This window comes from Trachemys scripta, chromosome 20, assembly GCF_013100865.1.
Source record: "Trachemys scripta elegans isolate TJP31775 chromosome 20, CAS_Tse_1.0, whole genome shotgun sequence".
NCBI lineage: Eukaryota > Metazoa > Chordata > Testudines > Emydidae > Trachemys > Trachemys scripta.
In genome coordinates, this window is record NC_048317.1 from 8,697,021 (window position 1) to 8,720,928 (window position 23,908).

The 23,908-nt window shown below is 45.3% G+C and overlaps 1 protein-coding gene across 1 annotated transcript in view; it reads left to right on the top strand.

Annotated features, from left to right (window-relative positions):
• The first annotated feature begins 10,832 nt into the window (after nt 1-10,832).
• Nucleotides 10,833-23,908, top strand: part of CLIC4 (chloride intracellular channel 4) — a 56,549-nt gene continuing 43,473 nt past the window's right edge. Inside the window, exon 1 of the mRNA XM_034753750.1 lies at nt 10,833-10,999. Coding sequence (XP_034609641.1) covers nt 10,928-10,999 — 72 coding nt within the window. The 5' untranslated portion in view covers nt 10,833-10,927. The remainder of the gene's footprint in view (nt 11,000-23,908) is intronic.

Here is a 23,908-nt window from a genome sequence, read left to right on the forward strand (position 1 = left end):
CACGTTAATACCCAGCAATCAACTAGGCCTCGGAGGTCCAATACATTCAGAAAGACAATTTTGGTTCTGTATTTGCGTTAGGTGTCTGTCTAGGGATTTAGACTGCACTCATCTGACATTCCCTGGTTTAGTGTCACAGTAACGGTCATAAAACGCTGCTTGGGGAAACCCAGGGGGAGAACTGACTGGCCTGGTCTTGTCCTACTTACTAGTTGATTAAGACAGTAAAACATTTGTTCCAGAGGTTAGCAGCTTGTGAGTTCATTTCTGCCTATCCAATAGGAATCAAAGGCATATATATGATGCATAGATGGTTTGGGGGTTCATAGAATCATAGCGATGCTATATGGCAGCGAAACATGGTCGCTGAGGAAGACTGAAGAACATCACCTGTCTGTCACACAGAGGGCGATGGAACGAACATTTTTGGGCATTTCGCTCTGCGATCGCATCCCCGATGAAATAATTAGGCAGCAGTCTGGAGTCTGAGATGTTGTTGTCGAAAGCAGGCTCAGCAAAATGCGGGGGGCGGGACACATGGCCCGACTCAGTGACAACAGATGGACTGCAGCTATATCGGAGTGGTATCCGCGAGAACTGAAACGGCCACGCGGTCGGCCTCCAAAGAGGTGGGATGATTTCTTAACAAGGAGATATGGACAAACATGGCGAAGGATGGCCAGAGCGAGAGAAGATTGGAAGACGTGTTGTGATCGGCTCAGTCTTAACTGATGAAGGACCGACAGTCTATGCAGAATCATAGAATATCAGGGGGTTGGAAGAGACCTCAGGAGGTCATCTAGTCCAACCCCCTGCTCAAAGCAGGACCAACACCAATTAAATCAAGGGTTAAGGTGCTGGACTTGGGTTCAGCTCTAGGTGCAGTTCCTAGCTCTGCACACAGACTTTTTCTGTGCTCTTGGGTCAGTCACTGGAGCCTGAGTGAGGAAAGCGTGTGCTACCAGCCCTCTGAAGACTTAGGTGCTGTTCTGAGTAGGAGTCCGTTCCTGAATCAGCCTGTTTGGCCCAGATCCTCCAAGGTCTTTAGGTATCTAGCTCCCATTGATGTAAATGGGAGGTAGGTGCCTAAATACGTGTGAGGCTCTGGGCCTATGTGCCTCAGTTCCCCATCTGTAAAATAGAGATCATAATCCTTCTGTTCTGTCTTTTCTCCATTTAGCCTGGGAGCTCTTCAGGGCAGGGACTGTCTCTTCCAATGTGTATCCAACACCCGGCACGACGGGGCCCCAAACTCAGCTGGGCACTCCAGGTGCTAGCATTATACAGCTCATAATAACACACCACAATGCAATTATGGTTATTTTAACCCCAAATTTGGACTGCCACAGAGTACTACCCATAATGGGCTAAATCCACACTCTACCTAAGTCAATGGAGTTCCATTAGGAACAAATTCAGCGCAACGTGTCGATCTTTAAATGGGTCTTTTCCTCCACGTGTGCCTAGATTGTAAAAGGAAATGAAACTCAGAGGAAAGATGATCTTGTGCAGGGCGCTGGAAGATTTATGAGCCCTCTCACATTTAAAGGGCCAGATTCTGATCTCATTTATAACCTGCGTCATTGAGATCATAATTTCATGCTTTCCTGGTCACCTTGGTAAGTCACTTAACCTCTCTCAGCCATCATCTGTAAAAGGGAGATGAATGAATGTCAACTAAATTAATATGTTTAGCTGTCACTACTGTACAAAGTTAATCTTTCTTCTCCATGCTTCACTGATCCTGAGCTACTGTAACGCACCCTAGGCAGAAGTCTTTTCTAAGCTGCACCAGGGGAATAGACCAGTGCAGAGCAGCCCAGAACTGGGGAAGTGCAGTGGGCACCATTATGAGCTGGGAGCGATTTGGCTGCAGCTTAAGGTCTGCAACTTTGGTCCAAATTCATGTTGTCAGTTACCAGCTGCAAAGCCATTGACTTCAGTGGGGTTGCACCTAGGTAAATACGAGCAGGAACAGGACCCAGCCCTATTTCTGTGCGATGCTCTTTCTGCTATGCCTGAAGCTTTGCTATGGTTGGGGTAAAGAACATGGGCGATAAAGCTGCTAAAGGCAACAGCATTGACTGGCACTTGTAATTTTAGACATGGCAGTCCTGTAATGAAGCCGGATGGCTTAGCCAGAGTCTGCGGTGGAGCTGTACAGTTTTGTATCAAGCAAGCATGGCTTCATGGGTCCGTCCCCCTCCGCCCAGTGTTAGCTAACATCCTGGAGAGAAAATGTATTGATTCCCTGCCATTACTCTAATTGGATTGATCCTCTCCAGATGCCGTTAGCATGCTGATGAAAGAGGGCAAGTGGGACTGCGTTTCCACATTCTGGTCACATACAATAGAGAGCATGGTACAAGATGGGTTGATGTTAGTGTGTGTATTTGTATTCTGCACAGGACCATCCTCCGGGGCCTTTTACAGAACTCGGAGGCTATTAAAAGGCAACATCAAACAGCGTTTCTTCAATTTAGACGGCGAGCCAGAAACTGGTCCATGGAAGCTGCTCCCCTGAGAGCTGCTTAGACTTTACGTAAAGTGCTCATTAGGGAAGCCATTGGTCTAACAGCATCTTTCAGCTATTTCCTGTGGCTCCAAAGAGGGTAGAAAAATAAGAGGAACGCTCTTGTTCATGGTGTTTGATTTGTTGTACTTCCGTGTACGGTAACGGACACATCTCAGTCAAGTTCAAATTGTTCATTGGGTTTAAACAAGTCCATTTTCAATATTTCTTTTTCTCTTTTGGAAGAGCAATGTGAGTCTGGTTTAGCACCGTTTTGTCACCAGGTCCCGTGTTTGCATTTCAGTGTTAAACTCACTGGATTTAAGTAAAACAAAAAACAGCCTGTGAGATTGATGCGGATCTAACAGTTGCTAACTTTCAAATGGCACTATTTGCATAAAAATAGATGGAGAAATAGCAGAGCCTTTCACTGGAAATTCATTAACTAATTTACTCAGACATACACGGGAAACACTATTTTAGATATAAGGAATAAAAAAGCATACAATAGATTTTGGATTATTCTTAGAGCCCTTTCTATTGGTAGCTCCTCTCCATAGAAGCATCAAAGGGCTGTGTCTTGTAAGATTTTAAAAAGTCCACACCAAAGCCTTGCATCTCTCCCTCCTTCAGGCTGTGGGGTGGGGTTTAAAATCAAAACCCAAATCTGTGTATGGTCCCTGTTGGTACAAAGGGTGCAGCTGAAACCTGTGATCTGAATGCTCCCCACTGTGGCCTATTCAAACGGCAGACTTTGTAAGCTCAGGCCAATCTCTGATCTTAAGGGAAGTAAGAAGGGCAGCGTCTGCTAGGGGTGCAGAAATGCACCCCTCTCCCAATTGTTGCTGCCTGTTTTTCTACTAACACAAAAGTATCTCCAGCAGGGGTGGCCAACCTCTGGCTCTGGAGCCACATGCGGCTCTTCAGAAGTTAATATGCGGCTCCTTGTATAGGCACCGACTCCGGGGCTGGAGCTACAGGCGCCAACTTTCCAATGTGCCGGGGGTGCTCACTGCTCAACTCCTGGCTCTGCCACAGGCCCTGCCCCACTCCACCCCTTCCCTGAGCCTGCCGTGCCCTCGCTCCTCCCCTTCCCCCCAGAGCCTCCTGCACCCCATGAAACAGCTGCTCGGGAGGTGTGGGGAGGGAGGTGGAGGTGCTGATGGGCGGAGCTGCCGGTGGGCAGGAGCTGCTGGGAGCGGTGGGGGGGAGGAAGCTGATGGGGGGGCTGCTGACATATTACTGTGGCTCTTTGGCAATGTACCTGTACATTGGTAAATTCTGGCTCCTTCTCAGGCTGGCCACCCCTGACCTATCCAGCATTAAGAGCTGCAAGGCCCCAAGCTGCCAGAAGGGGAGAATCAGGCAATGAATTAACTGCCCCATGGAGAGGAGGTGATACTGGGGAGGATCTGACAGCAAGTTGCCCACTCAACCTTCCACTCCTGTTGCCCATGAGATACAGGGCCTCTAAATGAGTGGGGATCCTTCCCAGGTGGATATTTGCGCTGCTTAAAGGCAGCCTGCCCCTCCACCCCCTTATACATCCTCCAAACGACTGAAGTTTCCAAATCAATTGCAGGGCCTAGACTGGCTTTTGCAGTTTTTCATCCGCACAGAGATGGAAGCAAGGTGAAAACTGGAGCCCGGTCTTCATTCCTGCAGGCCTGAGCCATGCTGTGCCTTTATTTAGGGACCTAACACAGGAGAGAGAACCTGCAGACAATCTATGCTTTGTTTGTGTCTCTGAACCCTGGGCACAAACAGAGGCTGAGCCCAAACATTTAACTACTAAATGCATTAATTACCATCTCTGGGGTAGGCAACACATGCCAGTAACCATGTTGCTACTTGGAAACGACATGGATTGTTAAATGATCCTTAAATTGCAATTGCTGCTACTAGACGTTGCTGATTTCAATTTCCTAGAAATATTTGTCCTTGAAGCTCTACTTGAAGAGTGTTAACTTGAGATGTGCAAGCTAAGCAGCTGCCCAGGGGCACAAAAATTATGAACTGAAGTCCGCTTCAGCATGAATTAATATTACAGGCTAGATGCTCACTAGCTCCATGGACTAAATCACTAGCTCCATGGACTTCAGCCAAGCTATGCTGATGGACATTTTCAGCAGTATCAGGTGCTATCGTTGGCCCCAGTTCTGCACAGTGCAGACTGCCCTTAGCTCCTTTAACTTCAGCACCTCACAGGATCAGGCCCCTTCAGAACTTGAAGTTCATGCTAAAGTCTGGCATTCATTCACTCCCGATGAAAATAAGCTATCTAGGAACAGCTGGTTGTGAGCTGTAGCAAATGCAAACCCATTTGTCCCAAACAAAAGGTTGATTTTTCCCTGCACCACCCGTAAAACTGACAGGCTAACATCCTCTGATGAGATTTCATAAACAAATATACTGCTTGACAAGGGGGTAATAAAATAATAAAGAGCAATATCATTGTAGCGAAATACTAGATGATAGATAGGAGGTAATAGATAGGATCTAGTTGAGCTCCATTCAGTTTAGCAAACATGCCTGGGTGGGAATTTCTGGGGCTACATTCCTGAAGGGGGGGATTTTAAATGATAAGGAGGAAACCACTGGAACAGGATGGAAGGGCACAAGGATTTAACCTCAGCTTTCCCTTCCTTTTGGACAGATTCTCACAGGAAGGACCCTTGAAGTACCAAGGTCCAGCCGGGACGTGTTAAGCTCAGACCGAGAGCCCCAAGTCTGAATTTCCCTGTATGTAGCAGATGAGTAAGAATGTTAATAGTTTTTGATCATGAGAGGCTGTGTGGTTCAGTGCAGGGGATTGTGAGTCAGGGTCTTGGCTCCCATTCCCATCTCTACCTTTCTGGATGGTCTTGGGCAAGTTACTCTGTCTCTCTTGCTCTCTCTGCTTCAGTATGCTCTGGTTTAAAGTGGATCTAAGAATCCTTGCCTAGTTTCCAGGAGTGCTATGATATTGTAGGAACGTAAAAAGTGCCACACCAGACCAGATTGGTGAGCCAGCATTTCCTCTTCATGTAGAAGAAGATGCAAAAAAACCTTTGCAAATAAGCAGTTATGGAACAATGTGGCCATAAAGTCTCTTTGCCAGTTAGTGGTTGGCTTATACCGTGAAGCATGAGGTTTGTAGCCCTGCCAACCTTTTGTTTGATAGGATTAAAAAGAAAACACATTCTTGGATAGTCTCGTTATCCACAAAGGCAGGGATTTTCAAAGGAGTCTAAGCACGCACATCCTATTTAATTTCAGTGAGATTGAGTTCCTAATTCTTATAAGTGCCTCTGAAAAGTCCATCCATAAATACTGATCCTTTTGGAATCTTTGGCTCAGGGGCATCATGGGGCAATGAGTTCCAGAGGCTAATTGTATAAGGGGAGGGGAAAAGAATTTCTTTTTATAAGTAATGTACTGTCTTTCATTTTCAAAAGCATTTTAAGATTTGGGGGTGAAAAGTGGCTGCACAAATACCAAGATGCTAGAAATGCAAAATCATAATATATTGCATAACTGTTCTGTAGAATGGAAGCCATGAATGCAATACAATACAATGAACAGAAAGAGCATAGCTTCGTGTTCTGAGCATAGGAGAGAGAGAGGCAGGAATCCCTGTGTTCTAATTCCCTAGCTCTGATACCAGTTCCCTCTTTAGCTTTGGACATACCACTTAACTTTTCTGACTCATTTCCAACCCGTGCAAAATGTGGACAATGCTTATTCCTCCATAAAGGTGCCATGAGGATTGGTTATTTATTTTGCAAAGCATTTAGAATTTAAATACTAAGTATTAATGATTATGATTATGGAAACCTTCCAAAATAGCACCTCTCTCAATCACAGAAATAGGAAACATCTGACAGCTTTCACCATTCAAAACCACCGTGAACCTCATTAAAGAAAGAAACTTCCTTCAAATGGAAAAGATGAGAGGTCAAGAAGGAGTCCATTGAACTAGAGGAAAAGGTCACCCACAAGTGAAAGAGCTTAAAGAATGTTAGAAAGTAGGCAAGGCTAACGCAGCTGGCTAGAAATAAACTGGTCATTAACTACCCTGCAAGCCAACACCATATGCTGCCTTTTAATAGAGAAGAAACTCAGGGGTGATTAATGGTAATAGACTTGGCACACTTTGGAGTGCATTTATATTGCCGATAAAAATGTAACATAGCACAAAGGGGACTGCAGCCCAGAACCAGTGGCTGAGCGTCTGCACCTCTCAGCTTCCAGAATGTGGCCATCAGCGTAGAGTTGTGCAGGCCAACTGTGTCTGTACATGAGAAATATTGCCCTCTCCTGCTGTGCTCCTTGAGGGAGAAGTGGGCATCACCTTTTTTTACCAGTAAGGTAAGTTTCACAGTAGTTTTGACTTTTACAGAAATCTGCAATTTTAACATCTTTGCCTGTTGAAAGATGGTGAATTTATATACCCAAAGGCTTCTGAAATCCAAATGCTGGAAGCTGAAGCTAGACAAATTCAGAGTGGAAATAAGATGTAGTATTTTAACAGTGAAGGTGATTAAGCATTGGAACAATGTACCAAGAGTTGTGGTGGATTCTCCATCACGGCAATTTTAAAATCAAGACTGGATGCTTCTCTAAAAGATGCTCTAGGTAACACAGGAATTATTCTGGGGAAGTTCTGTGGCCTCCGTTATGCAGGAGGTCGGACACTGGTCTCCTCTGGCCTTGGAATCTATGAAGCTATTTAGTCAACGAATAGGTACAACAGGGGCAGTAGGAGCTTTCTGTGCGCTCCCTCTCGCAGTGTGTCCTAGTCCTGATTCAGAGGAACCACCTCTGGAATGAGAGTTTGTCAGTCCTTGGCCTCTGAGATGAAGCCACCAATAGAGATGGTAGTTTTGTGACGTGGGTGAGTTCGCCAACTCAGTTCACCGGGGGCCACCACGCGGTCAGCAGATGGTAATGACGTTCAGCCACTACCAACCTGGGATTCACATGAAGTGCAAGGAAAGGCTCCAAATCCTGTTACCAAGTCCCTGACTCCCCTTGTCCTCCACTGGTTAGTGGCATGAATCACTTGCTCAGCTCTATTGTTGAAGTGTTAGTTCATAAAGATACAGCTTTGTAAATTGGCAATGCTGGTATGTCTCAGTTCCAATCTTCACGAGGGGAGTAAACTTTGTTCCCCCTCAACATCTGCCTACAGGGTCTTTTGCAGTATAGGGAGATGAGAAGTGATTGCAGTTAACACAAAGGAGAACATAAGAACGGCCATACTAGCTCAGACCAAAGGTCCATCCAGCCCAGTATCCTTCTACTGACAGTGGCCAATGCCAGGTGCCCCAGAGGGGGTGAATCTAACAGGTAATGATCAAGTGATCTCTCTCCTGCCATCCACCTCCACCCTCTGACAACCAGAGGCTAGAGACACCATTCCTTACCCATCCTGGCTAATAGCCATTAATGGACTTAACCTCCATGAATTTATCTAGTTCTCTTTTAAACCCTGTTATAGTCCTAGCCTTCACAACCTCCTCAGGCAAGGAGTTCCACAGGTTGACTGTGTGCTGTGTGAAGAACAACTTCCTTTTATTTGTTTTAAACCTGCTGCCCATTCTTCACTGAGGCCCCTAGACACAGCTAGATCCTGTGGTTCCCTCTAGTTGCCAGACTGACAATACACACAAGATGTGCTGTCTAGGGGGGTTCTGTATAGGGCCTCTCCACATTCTCACCTGGACTAGGCAGCCACACAAGAGCCAGTTGATTACCCTAAACCAGGGTGGCCAACCTGTGGCTCTGGAGCCGGATGCGGCTCTTCAGTAGTTAATATGTGGCTCCTTGCAAAGGTGCTGACTCTGGGGCTGGAGCTACAGGTGCCAACTTTCCACTGCTTGACCACAGGCCCTGCCCCCACTCCACTCCTTACCCCAAGGCCCCTCCCCTGAGCCTGCTCCACCCTTGCTTTTCCCCCTCCATCCCAGAGCCTGCTGTACACTGCAAAACAGCTGATTCTACTGTCTCTAATAGGAATTAATTAGTTAAGAAGGGCTGCAGAGGACCCATAGAAATCAATCTGAAAAGACCCTTTCAGGTCAACTCCCCAGCCCTGCTACCAATGCATCAAATTACTTGTAGATAAGGGCAGACAGATTGCCTACAATGGCATGGAGCCCATCAGTGACTGCCAGTAACAAAAATCCCCAACTGTTGGAGATGGGCCACTAGATGGGTAGGGTTCTGAGTTACTACAGAGAATTCTTTCCCAGGTATCTGCCTGGTAGGTCTTGCCCATATGCTCAGGGTCTAACCGATCGCCATATTTGGAGTCGGGAAGGAATTCCGTCCCCGAGTCAGACTGGCAGAGACACTGGGGGTTTTTCACCTTCCTCTGCAGCATGGTTTAAACTAGTACAAATAGTGAATTATCTGTAACGTGAAGTGTTTAAACCATGATGTGAGGATTTCAGCAACTTAGCCAGAGGTTAGGGGTGTGTTTCAGGAGTGGGTGAGGTTCTGGGGCCTGCTGTGTGCAGGTCAGACTAGATGATCATGCTGGTCCCTTCTGCCTTAAAGTCTGAGTCTATGAAAACACCACTTGCTGTTTTCCCCCTCTCAGTGAAAATTTGGTCAAGTACGTTTAAAAAGGAAAAACATTTTTTTATGATGACACATTTTGCTCAACTCAGAAATGCCTGCTGGGAAGGGAGGCTATTAAATTTACACTACACACTCTGTTCATAATACTCTTCCTCTGATCAGTGTCCGGCTGCATGAACCCTCTTGAGTACAAATTGGCAAGGTTGTATGACAGCATGTACAGGTCACACATAAGGGGGCTACACTGCTCTGCTGCCCCCCATCCCAGGGATGTCCCAAGGGGACAGCATCACTGAGTGGAGGTAATTTGGTATAGCTGTGCCTAGTTAGGTTCTGACTCTTTAAAAGGGTTTGGGCTACTGAAAATGCAAGGGGTAGGGTGAAGGTATAAAAAGCTACTCTGTTCATAATTGGTTGGGAAACTACACACTGTTCAGTTGCATGGAGAGAGTGTGATCAGAGGCTGGGCTATTTTGGTTGTACACAAGCCTTGCAAATAACCTGGAAAAAGCAGAGGGTGTGGTTTTATTTTGTTGCTTAACCTAGATCTGCTGTGAACTTTCTTTCTGGTTAGTCAGACCCTGGCCCTGCTATGGGGGAGAAATCAAGACAAAAAATCTCCACATTTCTTTCCTGACTAGGTAATGTGTATTTCTCTCTCCTCCTCCAGATGTTTCTTGGGTGGTGAAAGAGGCCTGGCTCCTAGCTGACTGGCATGTAGACAGATGTTCCCTGGGCTGGGCAGTCATTGAACACTTAGAGCCAGTTACAGAAGAGGGGAGTTTCCAAGGCTTCACCGGACAGATAAATTGTGGATGGCCAGGCTGCCGCCTGGGTGAGCTGGGTTTCACCTCACAGGCCATAACAGCAGCTCTTCAGTCTGGGGCAGGAGGAGGAGGGTGCTGGTTTCCTGCCCCTTCTTTGCCAAGCACAGCCCCATGAGGTGGCTGCTCCCAGACATTAGGTCATCGGGCAGCGCACCAGCAACAGCGGGCTCTGCAGTGCCCCCCTCCCCAGAACCTTAGGCAAAAATAACAATCCAGAATTAGACCAGGGTGTGGTGGAAGCATTTCTCATGGAAGGAGTGTGTGTGTGAGAGAGACTGTGCAGCCCGGGTGGGCATCACCCCCAGTGATCTCTTTCCATCCCCTCTCCCCTTCCTACCCCCTCCCCAAGGCAGCCTCCCTCCCCCACCTCCTCCAGGGCGGCCTCCCTCTCCCCCCTGCTCCCCCCCCGGCGGTCTCCCTCTCCTCCCCCTCTCCCTCTCCCCAGGGCGGTCTCCACCCTATTCCCCCACCTCCGGCGGTCTCCCTCTCCTCCAACTGCCCCCGGGCAGCCTCCTCCCTATCCCACCCCCAGGGCGGTCTCCCTCCCCAGGGCAAGTACAGATCCACTCTCCCCGAGCAGCGTCTTTCTCCCCTCGCCCAGCCTGGCTCCCTTCCCGCCCCTGTGCCAGCCGGAGCTCGGAGGAGCGGGCCTCCCGGCGCAGCTGCACCACAAGCCCCACCCCTCGGAGCTGCGGGCCGAGGCCCACTCAAGTCCGGCAGCCATAGGCCACGCCCCCTCCCATTGGGACCCCCAGAGTCTGCCCGGCCGGGGACCCGTTTGTCCCAGCCCCGCCCCCATCCCCACAGACCACGCCCCTCCCATAGAGACTCATTGGCCCGGCTCCGCCCCCCGAGGCCCCGCCCCCTCTGGCGCCCGGGCAGCCGCTGGCGGAGGCTGTAGCGCGGGGCAGTCAGTCAGTCAGTCGCTCTCAGGGCGGGTGCGGGGAGCGGCGGCGTCTCTCGGTCCGGGCGAGGGGGGAAGGAGCGAGCGAGCCGGCGCTGCCGGCCGGGCAGGGGGAGCATGGCGCTGTCGATGCCGGTGAACGGGCTGAAGGACGGTGACAAGGAGCCGCTCATCGAACTCTTCGTCAAGGTACGGGCGGCTGGGGAGGCTCGTACCCCCCCCCCCCGGGACCCCCCGTCAGCTCCCTCCGCCCCGGGGAGACCGGCCGGCCTCGCGGGACCCCCCGTCAACTCAGCCCACCCCCCCTCTTGAGGGAGCCCCCGCGGCTTCCCCCTCTCCGGGATCCGGCCTCCGTGGCCAGCCCCGGGGAGTCCCCTCCGCTCACCCATCCCTGGGCGGCTCCCTCTGAGCAGGGAGTTCCCCCGCGTCCCGCCTTGGGGCGAGGCCTCCCCCTCCCCGTGGGTTTTCCCGCTGCCGCCTCTTTCTCCTCTTCCCCCCCCAACATCATCATCCTTCGTGCAGGGTCTCCCTCGCCATGCCGGCCGGCCGGGGGTCGGGCTGGTGCGGGATGCACACGGGATCGCTGTATTTGGGGAAAGTTTTTTTGTTTTTGTTTTTTGATGAAACTCTCTGGAGTGGGGGAGAGGAAACTGCCCCAAGAAGAGAGAGGTTCACTCTTTTGAAGTCATTGTTAGTCCCTCCCTCCCCCCGCCATTGTTTCAAATGTAACTTTATTTTGTGGGTTTCATGGACCTCCTCCCCCCAGAGTTAATAATCAGATTAGTTCTAGCCCAGCCCCTTATTTAAGCGGCACGGAGAAGAGATGTCTTCAGCTGAGATTTGAAAAAAGAGATGGAGAGTCGATGAGGCAGAGCGCTAGGGCGTCTGAAGTCATGCTGTGGTGAAATCATTCTGTCATGCAGACAGTGAATAATCTGTTACTCACCCCTTCTTGGTGTGAAAAGTGGCACGTGAATTTCTTTGTTGTGGTGTTTCCAAAACCTTTTTTTAGATCTGCAAAATGCTTTTTCCCTCAGTGGCTGTAGGTAATGCCCACCTTCCTGCTGCAGTTGAGGGGGCAAATACATACAGGGCTGGAGACAACTCGAGACAGGGCACCCTATGCAGTCTTCAACTAGAAAAGAGGAAGTGGAAGCTACCTAAAGGTCTTGAAGCTGTGACCTACAGTAAATATGTAAATATAGTTAGCAAATGATAATACAAACCACAGAAATATTTGAAGAAAGATACTAAGAATATGTATGTACTTTACAGAAAAATTGTCCGAACAGGAAAGAGAGCAGCTGTTGCTATTATAATTTCTTCATAGCAGACAATGTGCTCAATGTTGAAATGGCAAGGAATAGCTTCTATTCTCCATACCTCAGTACCTCACAAATGCACCACAATTACCTCCCTACAATGTGTGTGCATGCAGTTGGAGATATCCAGGAACATTAATAATCTTTTGCTCCTCTGCAACAATTTAACTATTTTGATTGAAACATAATAGGCCTTTAAATACACAACCAATTTTCCTTCCGGACAAGGAGAGAAGTGTGTGGTGTTGCACTGTATTTGCATTTCTCATAAAATAATGCAAATGCCATATGCCTCTCAAATGTTTTGTATTTGTATGATGTAAAATCTTGGTTCCTCTGGGGCTCTTTGGTGATGCATCATCATCACTTCTGCTTCAAAGTGGAGGAAGAAGATTGTGTGGAATAAGTAGCAATTTTTTTGTTTGCCCATAGGTTAAATTCATCAAGGAAAAATACCTTGGGGGACTCACTTTTTTAAAAAACTGTATTTAACCCTTCAAATGAGGTTTCTGTCCAGTGCCATGAGAGGATAATACAAGTTTCTTAATCTCTTTTTTGGAAACTGCTCATTATACCAATCACAGGGGTAGAGTTGAGAAGTTAAAGCTTCCACCAAGACCTTTTTGAGTTTGCGCTGAAGTTAAGTGGCCCACTTTAAAAAATAAAAAAAAGCTAAAATCTTTCCATTATTTAAAAGGTTGTATCAAGCCTCTACCAGAGGATATACTAGTAACCACCTACAGAAGACACTACAGCAGAGGATTCCTGTTTTGTTTGCCCTTTTTTTCCCCAAAATATTTTAAATCATAGAAGCACAGTACACAAGGTGACAATAAAACAGTAAAATATAGGTTATTCCTATTTGAAATGTTAGTCACAATTGTCTGTAATGCTTATTTAATATTAGAATAGCACCCAGAGATCTCAATGAGGATTTGAGTCCTATTGTGCTAGGTAAACCTAGGGTGATATTTTCAATGATTTCATAAGTCGCTGAGGTGCTTTTGAAAATTCCACCCGATAGTGCAGGGCTGGGCAAATTTTTTGGCCTGAGGGCCACAGCAGGGTTGCAAAACTGCATGAAGGGCCGGGTAGGGAAGGCTGTGCCTCCCCAAACAGCCTGGCCCCCACCCCTATCCGCCCCTCTCACTTCCCGCCCCCTGACTGCCCCCCTCAGAACCCACCGTCCCCCCCGTTCCTTGTCCCCTGACTGTCCCCTCCCAGGACCCCCCACCCCTAACTGCCTCCCCAGGACTCCACCTCCTATCCAACCCTCCCTGTCCCCTGACTGCGCCAACCCCTAGCCATGCCCCCACCCCAACAGATCCCTTGGCCCTCCCATGCCTATCCAACCCCCCTGTTCCCCCCCCCCAACCGCCCCCCCTGAACCTCCACCCCATCCAACTGCTCCCTGTCCCCTGACTGCCCCCGGGACTCCCTGCCTTTTTCCCAACCCCCCGGACTCCTTACCATTCCGCTCAGAGCAGCATGTCTGGCAACTGCGCCGCCCGGCCGGAGCCAGACACACTGCCGCGTTGCCCTGTAGGGGCGTGCATTCCCGCTGCCCAGAGCCCTGCCTGCACGGCGGCATGGCTGCGGAGGAGGGGGCACAGCGGGGGAGGGGCCGGGGGCTAGCCTCCCCGGTCGGGAGTTCAAGGACTGGACAGGACGGTCCTGCGGGCTATAGTTTGCCCACCTCTGCGATAGTGTCTGTCCTGAAGAACTTCAACAATCGAAGACAAGTGGCATATGAAAAGTGTTGGAAGAGGGATAAAGCCAAATATATACATATCTGTGTAATTATTTCTTGAGATTTATATCCTTGCATCCATCTGCTACTCTGGGTGACTTTGACAAATAACAATACAAGAGAAATAGCAGTAAATTTCCATAAAAATCCCCAGTGAAACTTCATGGTGGTGGTTCTATAATCAGGTACCAAGAAGGATGCTGGAACGCTTGAGGGAACTTACTGTTCCTCTTTCATTGTCCTATTCCATTCCAGAGTGTTACAGTGTGGGCTATTTCACAGTTTTTTGGCATGAATTTGGAATGACCATATCCAGGGCTATAAGTGAGTATTGCCTACCACTAGGAATCTATCCATCCCAGTTTTATGAAAATACCATCTCTCAGCTCCCAGCTGTGGGTATAATATCTGCCTTTAAAGTCAAGTCCTCAGACCTGAAGAAGAGCTCTGTGTTGCTCCAAATCTTGTGTGTCTCTCCAACAGAAGTTGGTCAAATAAAAGAAATTACTTCATCCACTGTGTCATTTTAAGGTCAAGATCAGGTTTGTTTATTTATTTATTTTTAAAACAAACAAATGAAAAAGCTCGTAACTGGTCCAGGGCATTATCTTGCCCTTCCTGATGCTTAGGTCAGGGAAATCTTAGAGGAAGATCCCACATTTGTAGGGAGAGAAGGAAAAGTTTTTTCTGTCAACTTGATTAAAAAGCCATTTCCACTTCCAGTGTTCTGTAACCTATCCTGCACTGTGCTTAAATCTTTCAGGGAACAATAGTCTATCATGCAGTTATTGTTTAGTGGGGAGCCAGCTGGGTAGAAAATAGCAGGACTATTAAGATGGTCATTTCCATACAAGCTAATGTCAAATAAAATAGAATGTTTAAAATAAGACACCTATTAGTTTTTAGCTTAACTTTAATGGCAAGCTAATTTGGTGTTGTAGTCAGGCATTATATTCCATAACCAGGGAGAACAGTGTATATGTTCCAGTTAATCAGAAGATGTAGCCCCATGTGTGTGGAATAGATTAAAAAACATTAAGACATTGTCTGCGGTTACTTAATGAATGTAAAATCAAAAGATTTGCATGGAATAGGGAACCTAAGTAATCTGTTTCCAAAGTGAATACTACAGTCTTTTGCTCAACCTGTGCACAGTGAAGCTTTTAATATGGAGGTAATGTAATGGAAAGACTCTGACCAAGCAAGAAGTCTGGTTCATGAAGTCTGTGCCAAATGACCCATGTATACAGGATTGCAGCAGTCAGGCTGAAATAAAATACAGGTATGGATTAAAATTTCAGAAGTAAATCGATGAAGCATTAGTCAGTCTGGCTATATTCCCAAAATTTTGGTCTTAAAACCATCATATTGGATTGTGATCAGTGACAGAACTGTCTAGAGAAAAATGTGCACACATGGTTAGCTTTCAGTCATGTACAAAGCTGTTAGGAAGCCTCAAATTGTTTTGATTATTCTCTCAAGACAATATTTATACTGGGGGCTGTTGTAATTCATATTTGTCTTTTCTGTGCTGAGGCATATTTGAAAAGTAAGCACTAGATGTAGAGATAGCAAAACAGTTTCTGTAGTACAAAGCTATTGTGCTGCGCGAAGAATAACGTATGGTGTCGCTCGTGGAATTTATACTGGTGGTCTCTGGTAATGAATAATTTTAGTATTTGTATAATTTGTCTTTCATTAACCTCACTGATGGGCTGCCTGCAGCCCATTTTAACTTACAAATGCTAAGTCTTTCTTTACCAGCTGATTAGGAGGAATTAGTGATGTATCTCATTCCCCGTGTGCTTTCAGTGTAGCTTCCTAGCATGTTCACATGTATTATTGATAAGGGAGGCCTGGTTCCATTGTCTAACTGGAATATTTTTAAAAGACCCAAGTGGCATCTTATAGTAATGACGACTGAAATGTAATGAGCATGAGGTATCACGTGTAGCAACTCAGGCAATATGCTTTGATTAGAGCTCTTATAAAGCAACCTATGGTAATTGCTCTTCAGTTTGTCTTGTCTGGATTTTTTTTTTAAAGTGTTGGGTTAATGTTTCTTTAGTCAAATAGAAGCACTCATCTATGAAATCTGACAATAGAGTACACAAAACTGCTTGTAGGGTTTGTTTAAGATGGCATGCAAAAGAGCTGTGGATGAAGGATGCCCAACATTCAACAACCCCCGCCCCCGTTCTAGAGGGCAGCTTGAATGCTCTGTAACAGCAGGGTGAAAATAGAGCACATCAGTATTCCCAGACAGTTTAGGAAAGGAGGGGAATGCCATATTACACTGAAACTACAGGGAGCATTTGAGAAGGTAAATTATAGTTCGCCAGATTGGGGCTAACATCCATACTCCTGCAAAAAGTGCTATGGTATCTTTAACTACAAGTGCCAAAAACTTTGGTTTTGTCATATGTGTAAGAGCGCCTCTAGCAGCAAGTGCCCTATCACACCATGCTGAAGCATTGGTTCAGGGCTAAGTGAGAGGGAGGAATACACTGAATTGCCAATGTTCAGTGTTTTCTTTGGTTTTCTAGTCACATTTTGACAAGGCCCATCCCTAGTTAGAAATCTTGCATCTCATGGGTGGCATGATAGCTGTATATTGTAACAGGTCACCCTTCAAACTGCGTCATTGCCATAATTGTTTGCTTTGACAGCAAAACCATGCAATCAAAACAAGACCCAGTCAGTAAATAAGCAATGTTACTTATTTCCAGCATTGTCCTAAGAAGATAATCTTGTCAGGGGGTGGCTCGTCACAAGGTAATCTTATTAGACACAGTCTTTTCTCTAGGTACAGTATTCTCAGCAAAGGATAATCTTGTAATAACCTCTGCACCTGGGAATTTTCTCACCCTACATCTGAAATAACATTTGGTGTAAAGATAAACATTGTTTTATGGGTAACAGACATCTTGTTATTCCTCTCCACCTGGTGATCCTTTTCTTTGTCTGCTTTTCTTTGTGGGGCGGGGGAGGGGGGAGTTGGTTTCCCAGTGTTTGAGAGCAAATATTGGCAAAGCGTAAGTGATTCTTTATACACCGAGGATTAAATGTCATGCATGTCCTTGTCATTGATTATAATGAATCATACGTTAGAAACTGGCATTGGACGACTTCATCTTCTTTGAGGCAATCATATTTCTTTAAAAACTGCCATTTGCTTTGGAGGAGGCATTAGTGCTCATAACCATAAACCCCATTGTTTTCTCATCTGCATCTGTTTTCTAATATATTTTTTAACAACAAAAAAAGCAGAGCTATGATACTTGGTTCTATATTCAGCTTTTTTCAAAAAGTTTCAACATTAAGTTCGGTCTAATGTTTAACCAGTAGAAAACAGGAATAAAAACTTGGAACAATTAACCATTATTAATGTTTACACATGTGAATGATCTTCTCTTAGACTGGAGGTCGCTTGCAACATTTTGCTGAATTTCTGTTGTACTGGTTTTAACCAATAATTCTATTTCTGGCAGGTAGTCCCCTTTAATGCTATAATTAATGTTTAGGCAGTCCCATTTATATGAACATCTTAGCTTTTTCAAGTTTAAAATTGGCATTTAGTTTCTCAAGGGAGCCTCTGTTTTACTTTGCAACTGGAAGATGTCTGACAGTGCACTGATCTCCCTCCTCCTGCCCCCCCAGTGCTGTGAGCATTGGCTGAGTGTCTTCTGGTCCAAAATCAAGTGCTACAAATAGGATTATGCTGATATCTACGGTATATCTTGTGAGGGAAACAGACTTTTGCTCCATTTGCACCATAAACACTTTATATGAACATGGCGACTGCCAAGAAAACACTCTTCAAATGGGAAGTATTGGGGGCTTTATTAGTACTGTATAAGCAATAAAGGGGGGGAAAAAATCAAGCTTTTGTGTACACAATGCTTGTGACTGTTTTGAGACACAGTAGAACAAAGAGTTTCAGCACGTCAACCTAATAGAGATCAGCAAACAAAAAAGCACATCAAAGGCTGTGGCAGATTGAATCCTGTCATATGCTCCATTGATGTTTGCGATGCATTTTTTATTATCATTGTCCCTAATCACGTGTATATTAGGGAATGCACAGAATCATGGGAAGATAGTACTTATGAATGTGACATCAGAGGTCACATGTAAGTATTTGAGAAGGTGACGCTAGCTGACTGCTGGAAAGTAGCACACTTGTGAGGAATGTTTATGTAAACTCACTAGTTACCCATATAAGCGAGTGGGAGAATCTATAGTTTCAGATATAGACGTCTTGCATAAGTCGAATTTTGCGTACCTTGGGAACATATACCCGATAATTCTTCCCCTCTCCTCCCCCCCCCCCCCCCCAAAAAAAAAAAAAAGCTTACGGGACTTTTTCTGTAAGTCCGGATTTGCGTAAGTCGGGTTTGCGTAACCCGGGGAGCGTCTGTAATCTTTCAGTGGCAGCACAGTGAAGACCGTATTAGCATCCTAAGAAGTTAGGCTGCAAGGGTAATGATTACCTGAAGTGACTTCAAGATCACTGTCGAGTACAGCAGAGGCTCTCAACCTTTTTCTTTCGGAGGCCCCCCCCCCCCAACATGCTATAAAAACTCCACAGCCCACCTCTGCCACAACTACTATTTTCCTGCATATAGAAGCCAGGACTAGCATTAGGGGATAGCAAGCAGGGTGATTGCCTGGGGCCCCACGCCACAGGGGGCCCCGTGAAGCTAAGTTGCTTTGGCTTCAGCCCCGGTGGCAGGGGTTCTGGGCCCCAGGCTTCAGACATATGCAGTGGGGCTTCGGCTTTCTGCCCTGGGCACCAGCATGTTTAATGCCAGCCCTGCTTGGTGGACCCCCAGAAACTTGCGGTCCCCCCAGGGATCCCTGGACCGCTGGTTGAGAACCACTGCAGTATAGGATAGCAAGCATAAACTAACTTGTGGAAGAGGCAGTCAGACTACCTCATGGAAGAAACAGTTCTTATAAGATTAGTTGGAATGACCGCGATTCCTTTCTTTCCTTTGCATGCTTATCCCCAGAGTGGACAGAGGAAAATTCCCTGTTCTCTACAGCTAGCTTTTCACGTCTCCACGGCAGTCCCTTCTTGGTGTTTTGTCCCCAGTGTGTCTCAGACCTTGTTCAGAGACTGGAAGTAGCTTATGGCAGACAGCTATATGAATCGAGTATACTAGCCATGCATAGGCTGAGTTGGTATGAACTAGCAAAGAGAGTTCTACTACAACAAAGGGAGGATGGAGAACCCAATTTCTTTACCTAGACCCAGTAGCTGAGTGCTTCTCATTTACCAGAGAAGGAGTGAGCTTTGAGTTGCATTTCATTACAACATCTGTGTGTGTTAGTGCAGCTGCTAGTTAAATAGTGAGTTCTGTGCTTCTGAGACAGAATGACTTTTGTACTCCACGAGGTTGCATATTTGTTTGAAAGGTTTAACTCCTTCAAAAGGGGCAATGCGGGACTCGAATTCATGTTAACATTTCTTGTTTGGCTTATGAGAATTTACTCATGGATCCATAGACTCATTTTTACAATCAGGACGACAATTATGATCACCTAGTGTGGGGGTTCTCAAACTGGGGGTCGGGACCCTCAGGGGGTTGCAAGGTTCTTATGGGGGGGTCGCGAGCAGTCAGCCTCCACCCCAAATCCTGCTTTGCCTCCAGCATTTATAATGGTGTTAAATAGATTAAAAAAACCCATTTGTAATGGGGGGAGGGGGGTCGCACTGAGAGGCTTGCTATGTGAAAGGGGTCACCATTTAAAAAAAAAGTTTGAGAATCCCTGACCTAGCTTGATATGCATAACACAAGCCATAGAATTTCACCTAATGATACCTGTATCAAGCCCATAAATCCTGATTGAGCTAAACATCTTTTAGAAGGGCATTTAATCTTAAAATGAAGTCTGAGTGGAACTTGTATACCTGTCAGTAACTGGTACGATTTTTGGGTAGAGGTTCTCTATATCAGTCAGTCTCCTGAAATTGATGGTGGCTGCATGCAACTTTTTCTGGAGGTGGTTGGCCTTTTGTCCTGGATTATCCAAAGTGGGTCACTTAAGCAATGTAGGGGCAGTGTTCTGGGCCAAAGCATATGTTGGACTGGGGAGTGAAGGACAGCTTGGACCAAGGATTTAGGTCGGGGTTCTCAAGCTGGGGGTTGGGACCCCTCGGGGGGGTTGCAAGGTTATTACTGGGGTCGGGGGCGAGCTGTCAGCCTCCACCCCACACCCAGCTTTGCCTCCAGCATTTCTAATGGTGTTAAATATATTTAAAAGTGTTTTTAATTTATAAGGGGGGTTGCACTCAGAGGCTTGCTATGTGAAAGGGGTCACCAGTACAAAAGTTTGAGAACCACTGATTTAGGTGAAACTAAACTGAGTTAGTAACTTTGCTTTGGATGCCCTACTGCAGCAAGATCTCTGTAGGGGGACAGTTTGCACAGAAAACTGATGTAAATCTGTATTTGTAACAAAACCCAACTTATTTGTAAGGCACTTTGATGATGGGAAAACTTTATATAAAGTGATCTTTATTAATAGACAGGTTTTATTTACAAAGTTTTTCTTGCAGCTACTTCTCAAACTGTGGGTAGGTCTACACTTACCGCCGGGTCCGGCGGTAAGTAATCGATCTTCTGGGATCGATTTATCGCATCTTGTCTAGACGCGATAAATCTATCCCGGATCGATCCCGGAAGTGCTCGCCGTTGATGCCGGTACTCCAGTTCGGTGAGAGGAGTACGCGGCATCGACGGGGGAGCCTGCCTGCCGTGTCTGGACCCGTGGTAAGTTCGAACTAAGGTACTTCGAATTCAGCTACGTTATTAATGTAGCTGAATTTGCGTACCTTAGTTCGAAGTGGGGGGTTAGTGTGGACCAGGCCTGTGAATAAACTTAATTTGTAAAATTGCTCTGATTTGATCTATTCCACCCTTGAAACACTTAATACCCAAAAAGGCAGTCCCCTTATACTGTGCTCATCACGGTGGGTATCTGAGTGCCTGAACATATTCTCTATCTTCAGGAAACTTCCTGATTAACTTTCATACTTGTGTGATTTTTAGGCAGAAATTTAGTCTTTGGTTCTGCTAACTCCTTTATTGGCCTTTTGCTAAAGAGGAGAGTAGCTATAAAACTTAGGTTGAATATCTTCCATTTCAAGTAAAAATTTGCTGTAGTGGCACAGTCTGATTTCAGTGTGTAGAATGCTGCATTTGCTTATATTAAAGCTTAAAACATAAACCAAACTCCCCATTAATTACAAGGCTATTTGTGTTGCAGTGTTCTAAAGAGACCATACTTAATCTTTGTATTGTTGGCTAGACAAAGGGCCAAGGGGCTTTCTTTATGCAAGGAAAGGAAATGGCTTTCAGTTCTGTAGTTTTAAATGTCCATATTAGGTATAAACTAAATATAGGAGTGTAACCCAGGAGTGAAGTCACATCTGTATAATTTCATGAGGAGACCTAATGAGATCAGTCAGTGCTACTGGATCGGCTTCAGATTCCTCCCCCTTTTATATTTTTGGCTCTGTTAAAACATTACCAGATTGGCAAGAGCCTGTTGGTCTGCCCTTTGAGTTTTCTTTAAATAAAGGAAATAGTTTCTACAAAGAATCGGTTTGGCTATAAATAAGTTCAACAAATGCAAGTGTTTTGATAAACGTTCAGAGCTAGGATATATTTCTCTCTAGCAGAATAGGCCATACAGACAATTGTACTATAGTTTTAATGTTATGGGAAAGTGGGTTTGAGGAGTATTAGCTCCCAGTAAATGAGAAATAGGTTTGCCATAATCTGTTCTAATGCATGGAGAGTGCATGCAGATGCTGGAGATGTGATTGCAGATTTCCATTTTGAAAAGATGACTCCAAATGAATCTACTAGTTTGCCTGTTGTTTAAAAAAGAGCTTTGTAAACTAAGATGCTGCTGTTTTCCTTCTATAGATATGGAAAACTCCAGAGCATGTGCAGTGTCAGTGTATAATCCTTCATTTTGATTGGCTTTAACAGCTTGAATTATTTTTTTCACATCCACATTCCAGATATGAAGCATAAGGCAACTGTGAAACTTTGGAATCCTATTGTTTTAGTCATATTCTTCTGGCTTTATCGGAATATCAAACCCCTCAACTTTCTACTTTTGTCACTTGAGCGCTCCCCATTGTCTCCAATTCTCCTGATCCACGAGGATTATAATTATAAAAAATTAAGTTAACATGACAACTTGAATGACTTGAACTTATATTTTGTTTGAACAAAAATTGCTTTTTCCAAGAGTTTGTCTTCTGTTCTTTGTTTTTATCATTCCACTCCACTAATTTACCCAACTTTTCCCCTTTAGTTTATAAATTACATTGCAAAATACTCAGAACTAGGACCTTATTAATTTTTTTGCATTACTCTGCACACCTATGGCGTTATAAATCTTTAACTGTCAAGAGTCAGAACTTTATTCATGTTTCTGAAGAACAGTGGCTGGGGATATGATTCCTTCTACTACAGTTTTATGAGCCATTGCTGTATTTTGCGAGGAGGCCAGGCCAAAGCTAGGGAGTAGGTCTCTTGTGTTGTAGCCAGAGCACATGCTGTACTCTACCAAACTTAAGTGGGGCGGGGGGGGGGAGAAGCTCTCACAATAGCTTCTTCCAAGCTCTTGTGCTAAGTATGCAACTTTGAGTTCCAAGCACTTTGTTGAACAAACTCACCAGAGTGCAGTTAACTTTGTACTTAGATTTCCACTCAAATATTGCAACGTTTTATGTCCAGCTATTACACACAGTGGATGTTAGTCAATTTTGTCACATATTACTTTATTCTTTTGTAACAGAAGCCTAGCTCATTTTATCAGAGAATTTGCCCTCAACAAGTAGAGATTGCAGCCGAGAGACACCAGTGGAATATCTGATGTGCCAGTTTTTATGCCGTTACTTCATAGGTGTTGTGCCAAGGCAGGAAAACTTCTTGCATGTGGAATATTCCACACAATCTAAGCTTTTATTCATGTGGTTACATTCCTTTGTCCACTGAAGGACTCTGACCTGTATGTAATGCAGATTTTTACCTGACCACTTAGCTGATTCCCATAAGGATGAATTCCTAATGAATAACAAAATAAGAACAAGTTATGTATTTTAATATCCTGCCGTGAAAACCCAAGACTTCTTTACAGAATTGCACTTTGAGAATTGGGTAATGGCAAACATAATTCTTCTGGAACCATAAAAATGACTTTTCCTTTCTTATAGAGCTCTTAGATACTAAAGACAGTAATTGCATCATCAATTCTGGTTCATTTTTCTTGCATTGTGGTGGCTTATTTGAAAAGTGAAAAGTGTAATGTTGGATTTAAGGTGGAGATTCCTATCCCTGCATTGGTGATAGTCAAGTACAGAGAAGAAGGGGTAGTTCAGTCCATTCTTTTCTTTGCTTTTGAGGTTACACAGAAGAATACCAACTGGTGTGGCCAGGGATTAATTAAAAAGATTGCCAACTAATTTCATATAGGACCACCGGATGTCATCCGGCAGCAATAATCTTTTCAGTCTCTTCTTATCTGGGCCAGATTTCAGCTAATAACCTGCAAGAGAAATGTTCCATATCCTGTTGTCAATCTTTTGAGCCTTTCGGTCCCTCGACTTCCCTTCCAGCTTTACTGAATCAATACAAAATTCTGCTAGAGTCTGGTTAATCTACTTTTATTACCTCTTCTGCTGCTGACTATAACTTCTGGTTATCAGATTTGTCCATTTTTTGTTTTCATTTTTATAGGCGTGCCTAAAAAGTCTCTGGATATTTGAGACTTGCCCAAAGTTACTTTTGATGATCTTTGCTATATAGATAAGAATTCTCACTTTTGAGATTGAAGAATGCCTTGTATCAATTTAGCTTAAGGCAATAAGGAATTAACTTAAGCTAATTCCATATAAGTGAGTCTTAAATTGACTTAAGTGCCCAAACAAGAGGGTTGCTCTGACTTAACTAAATTGATGTAAGTTTTGTGTGTAGAGGAGGCTATAGTCTAGCTCAGGGG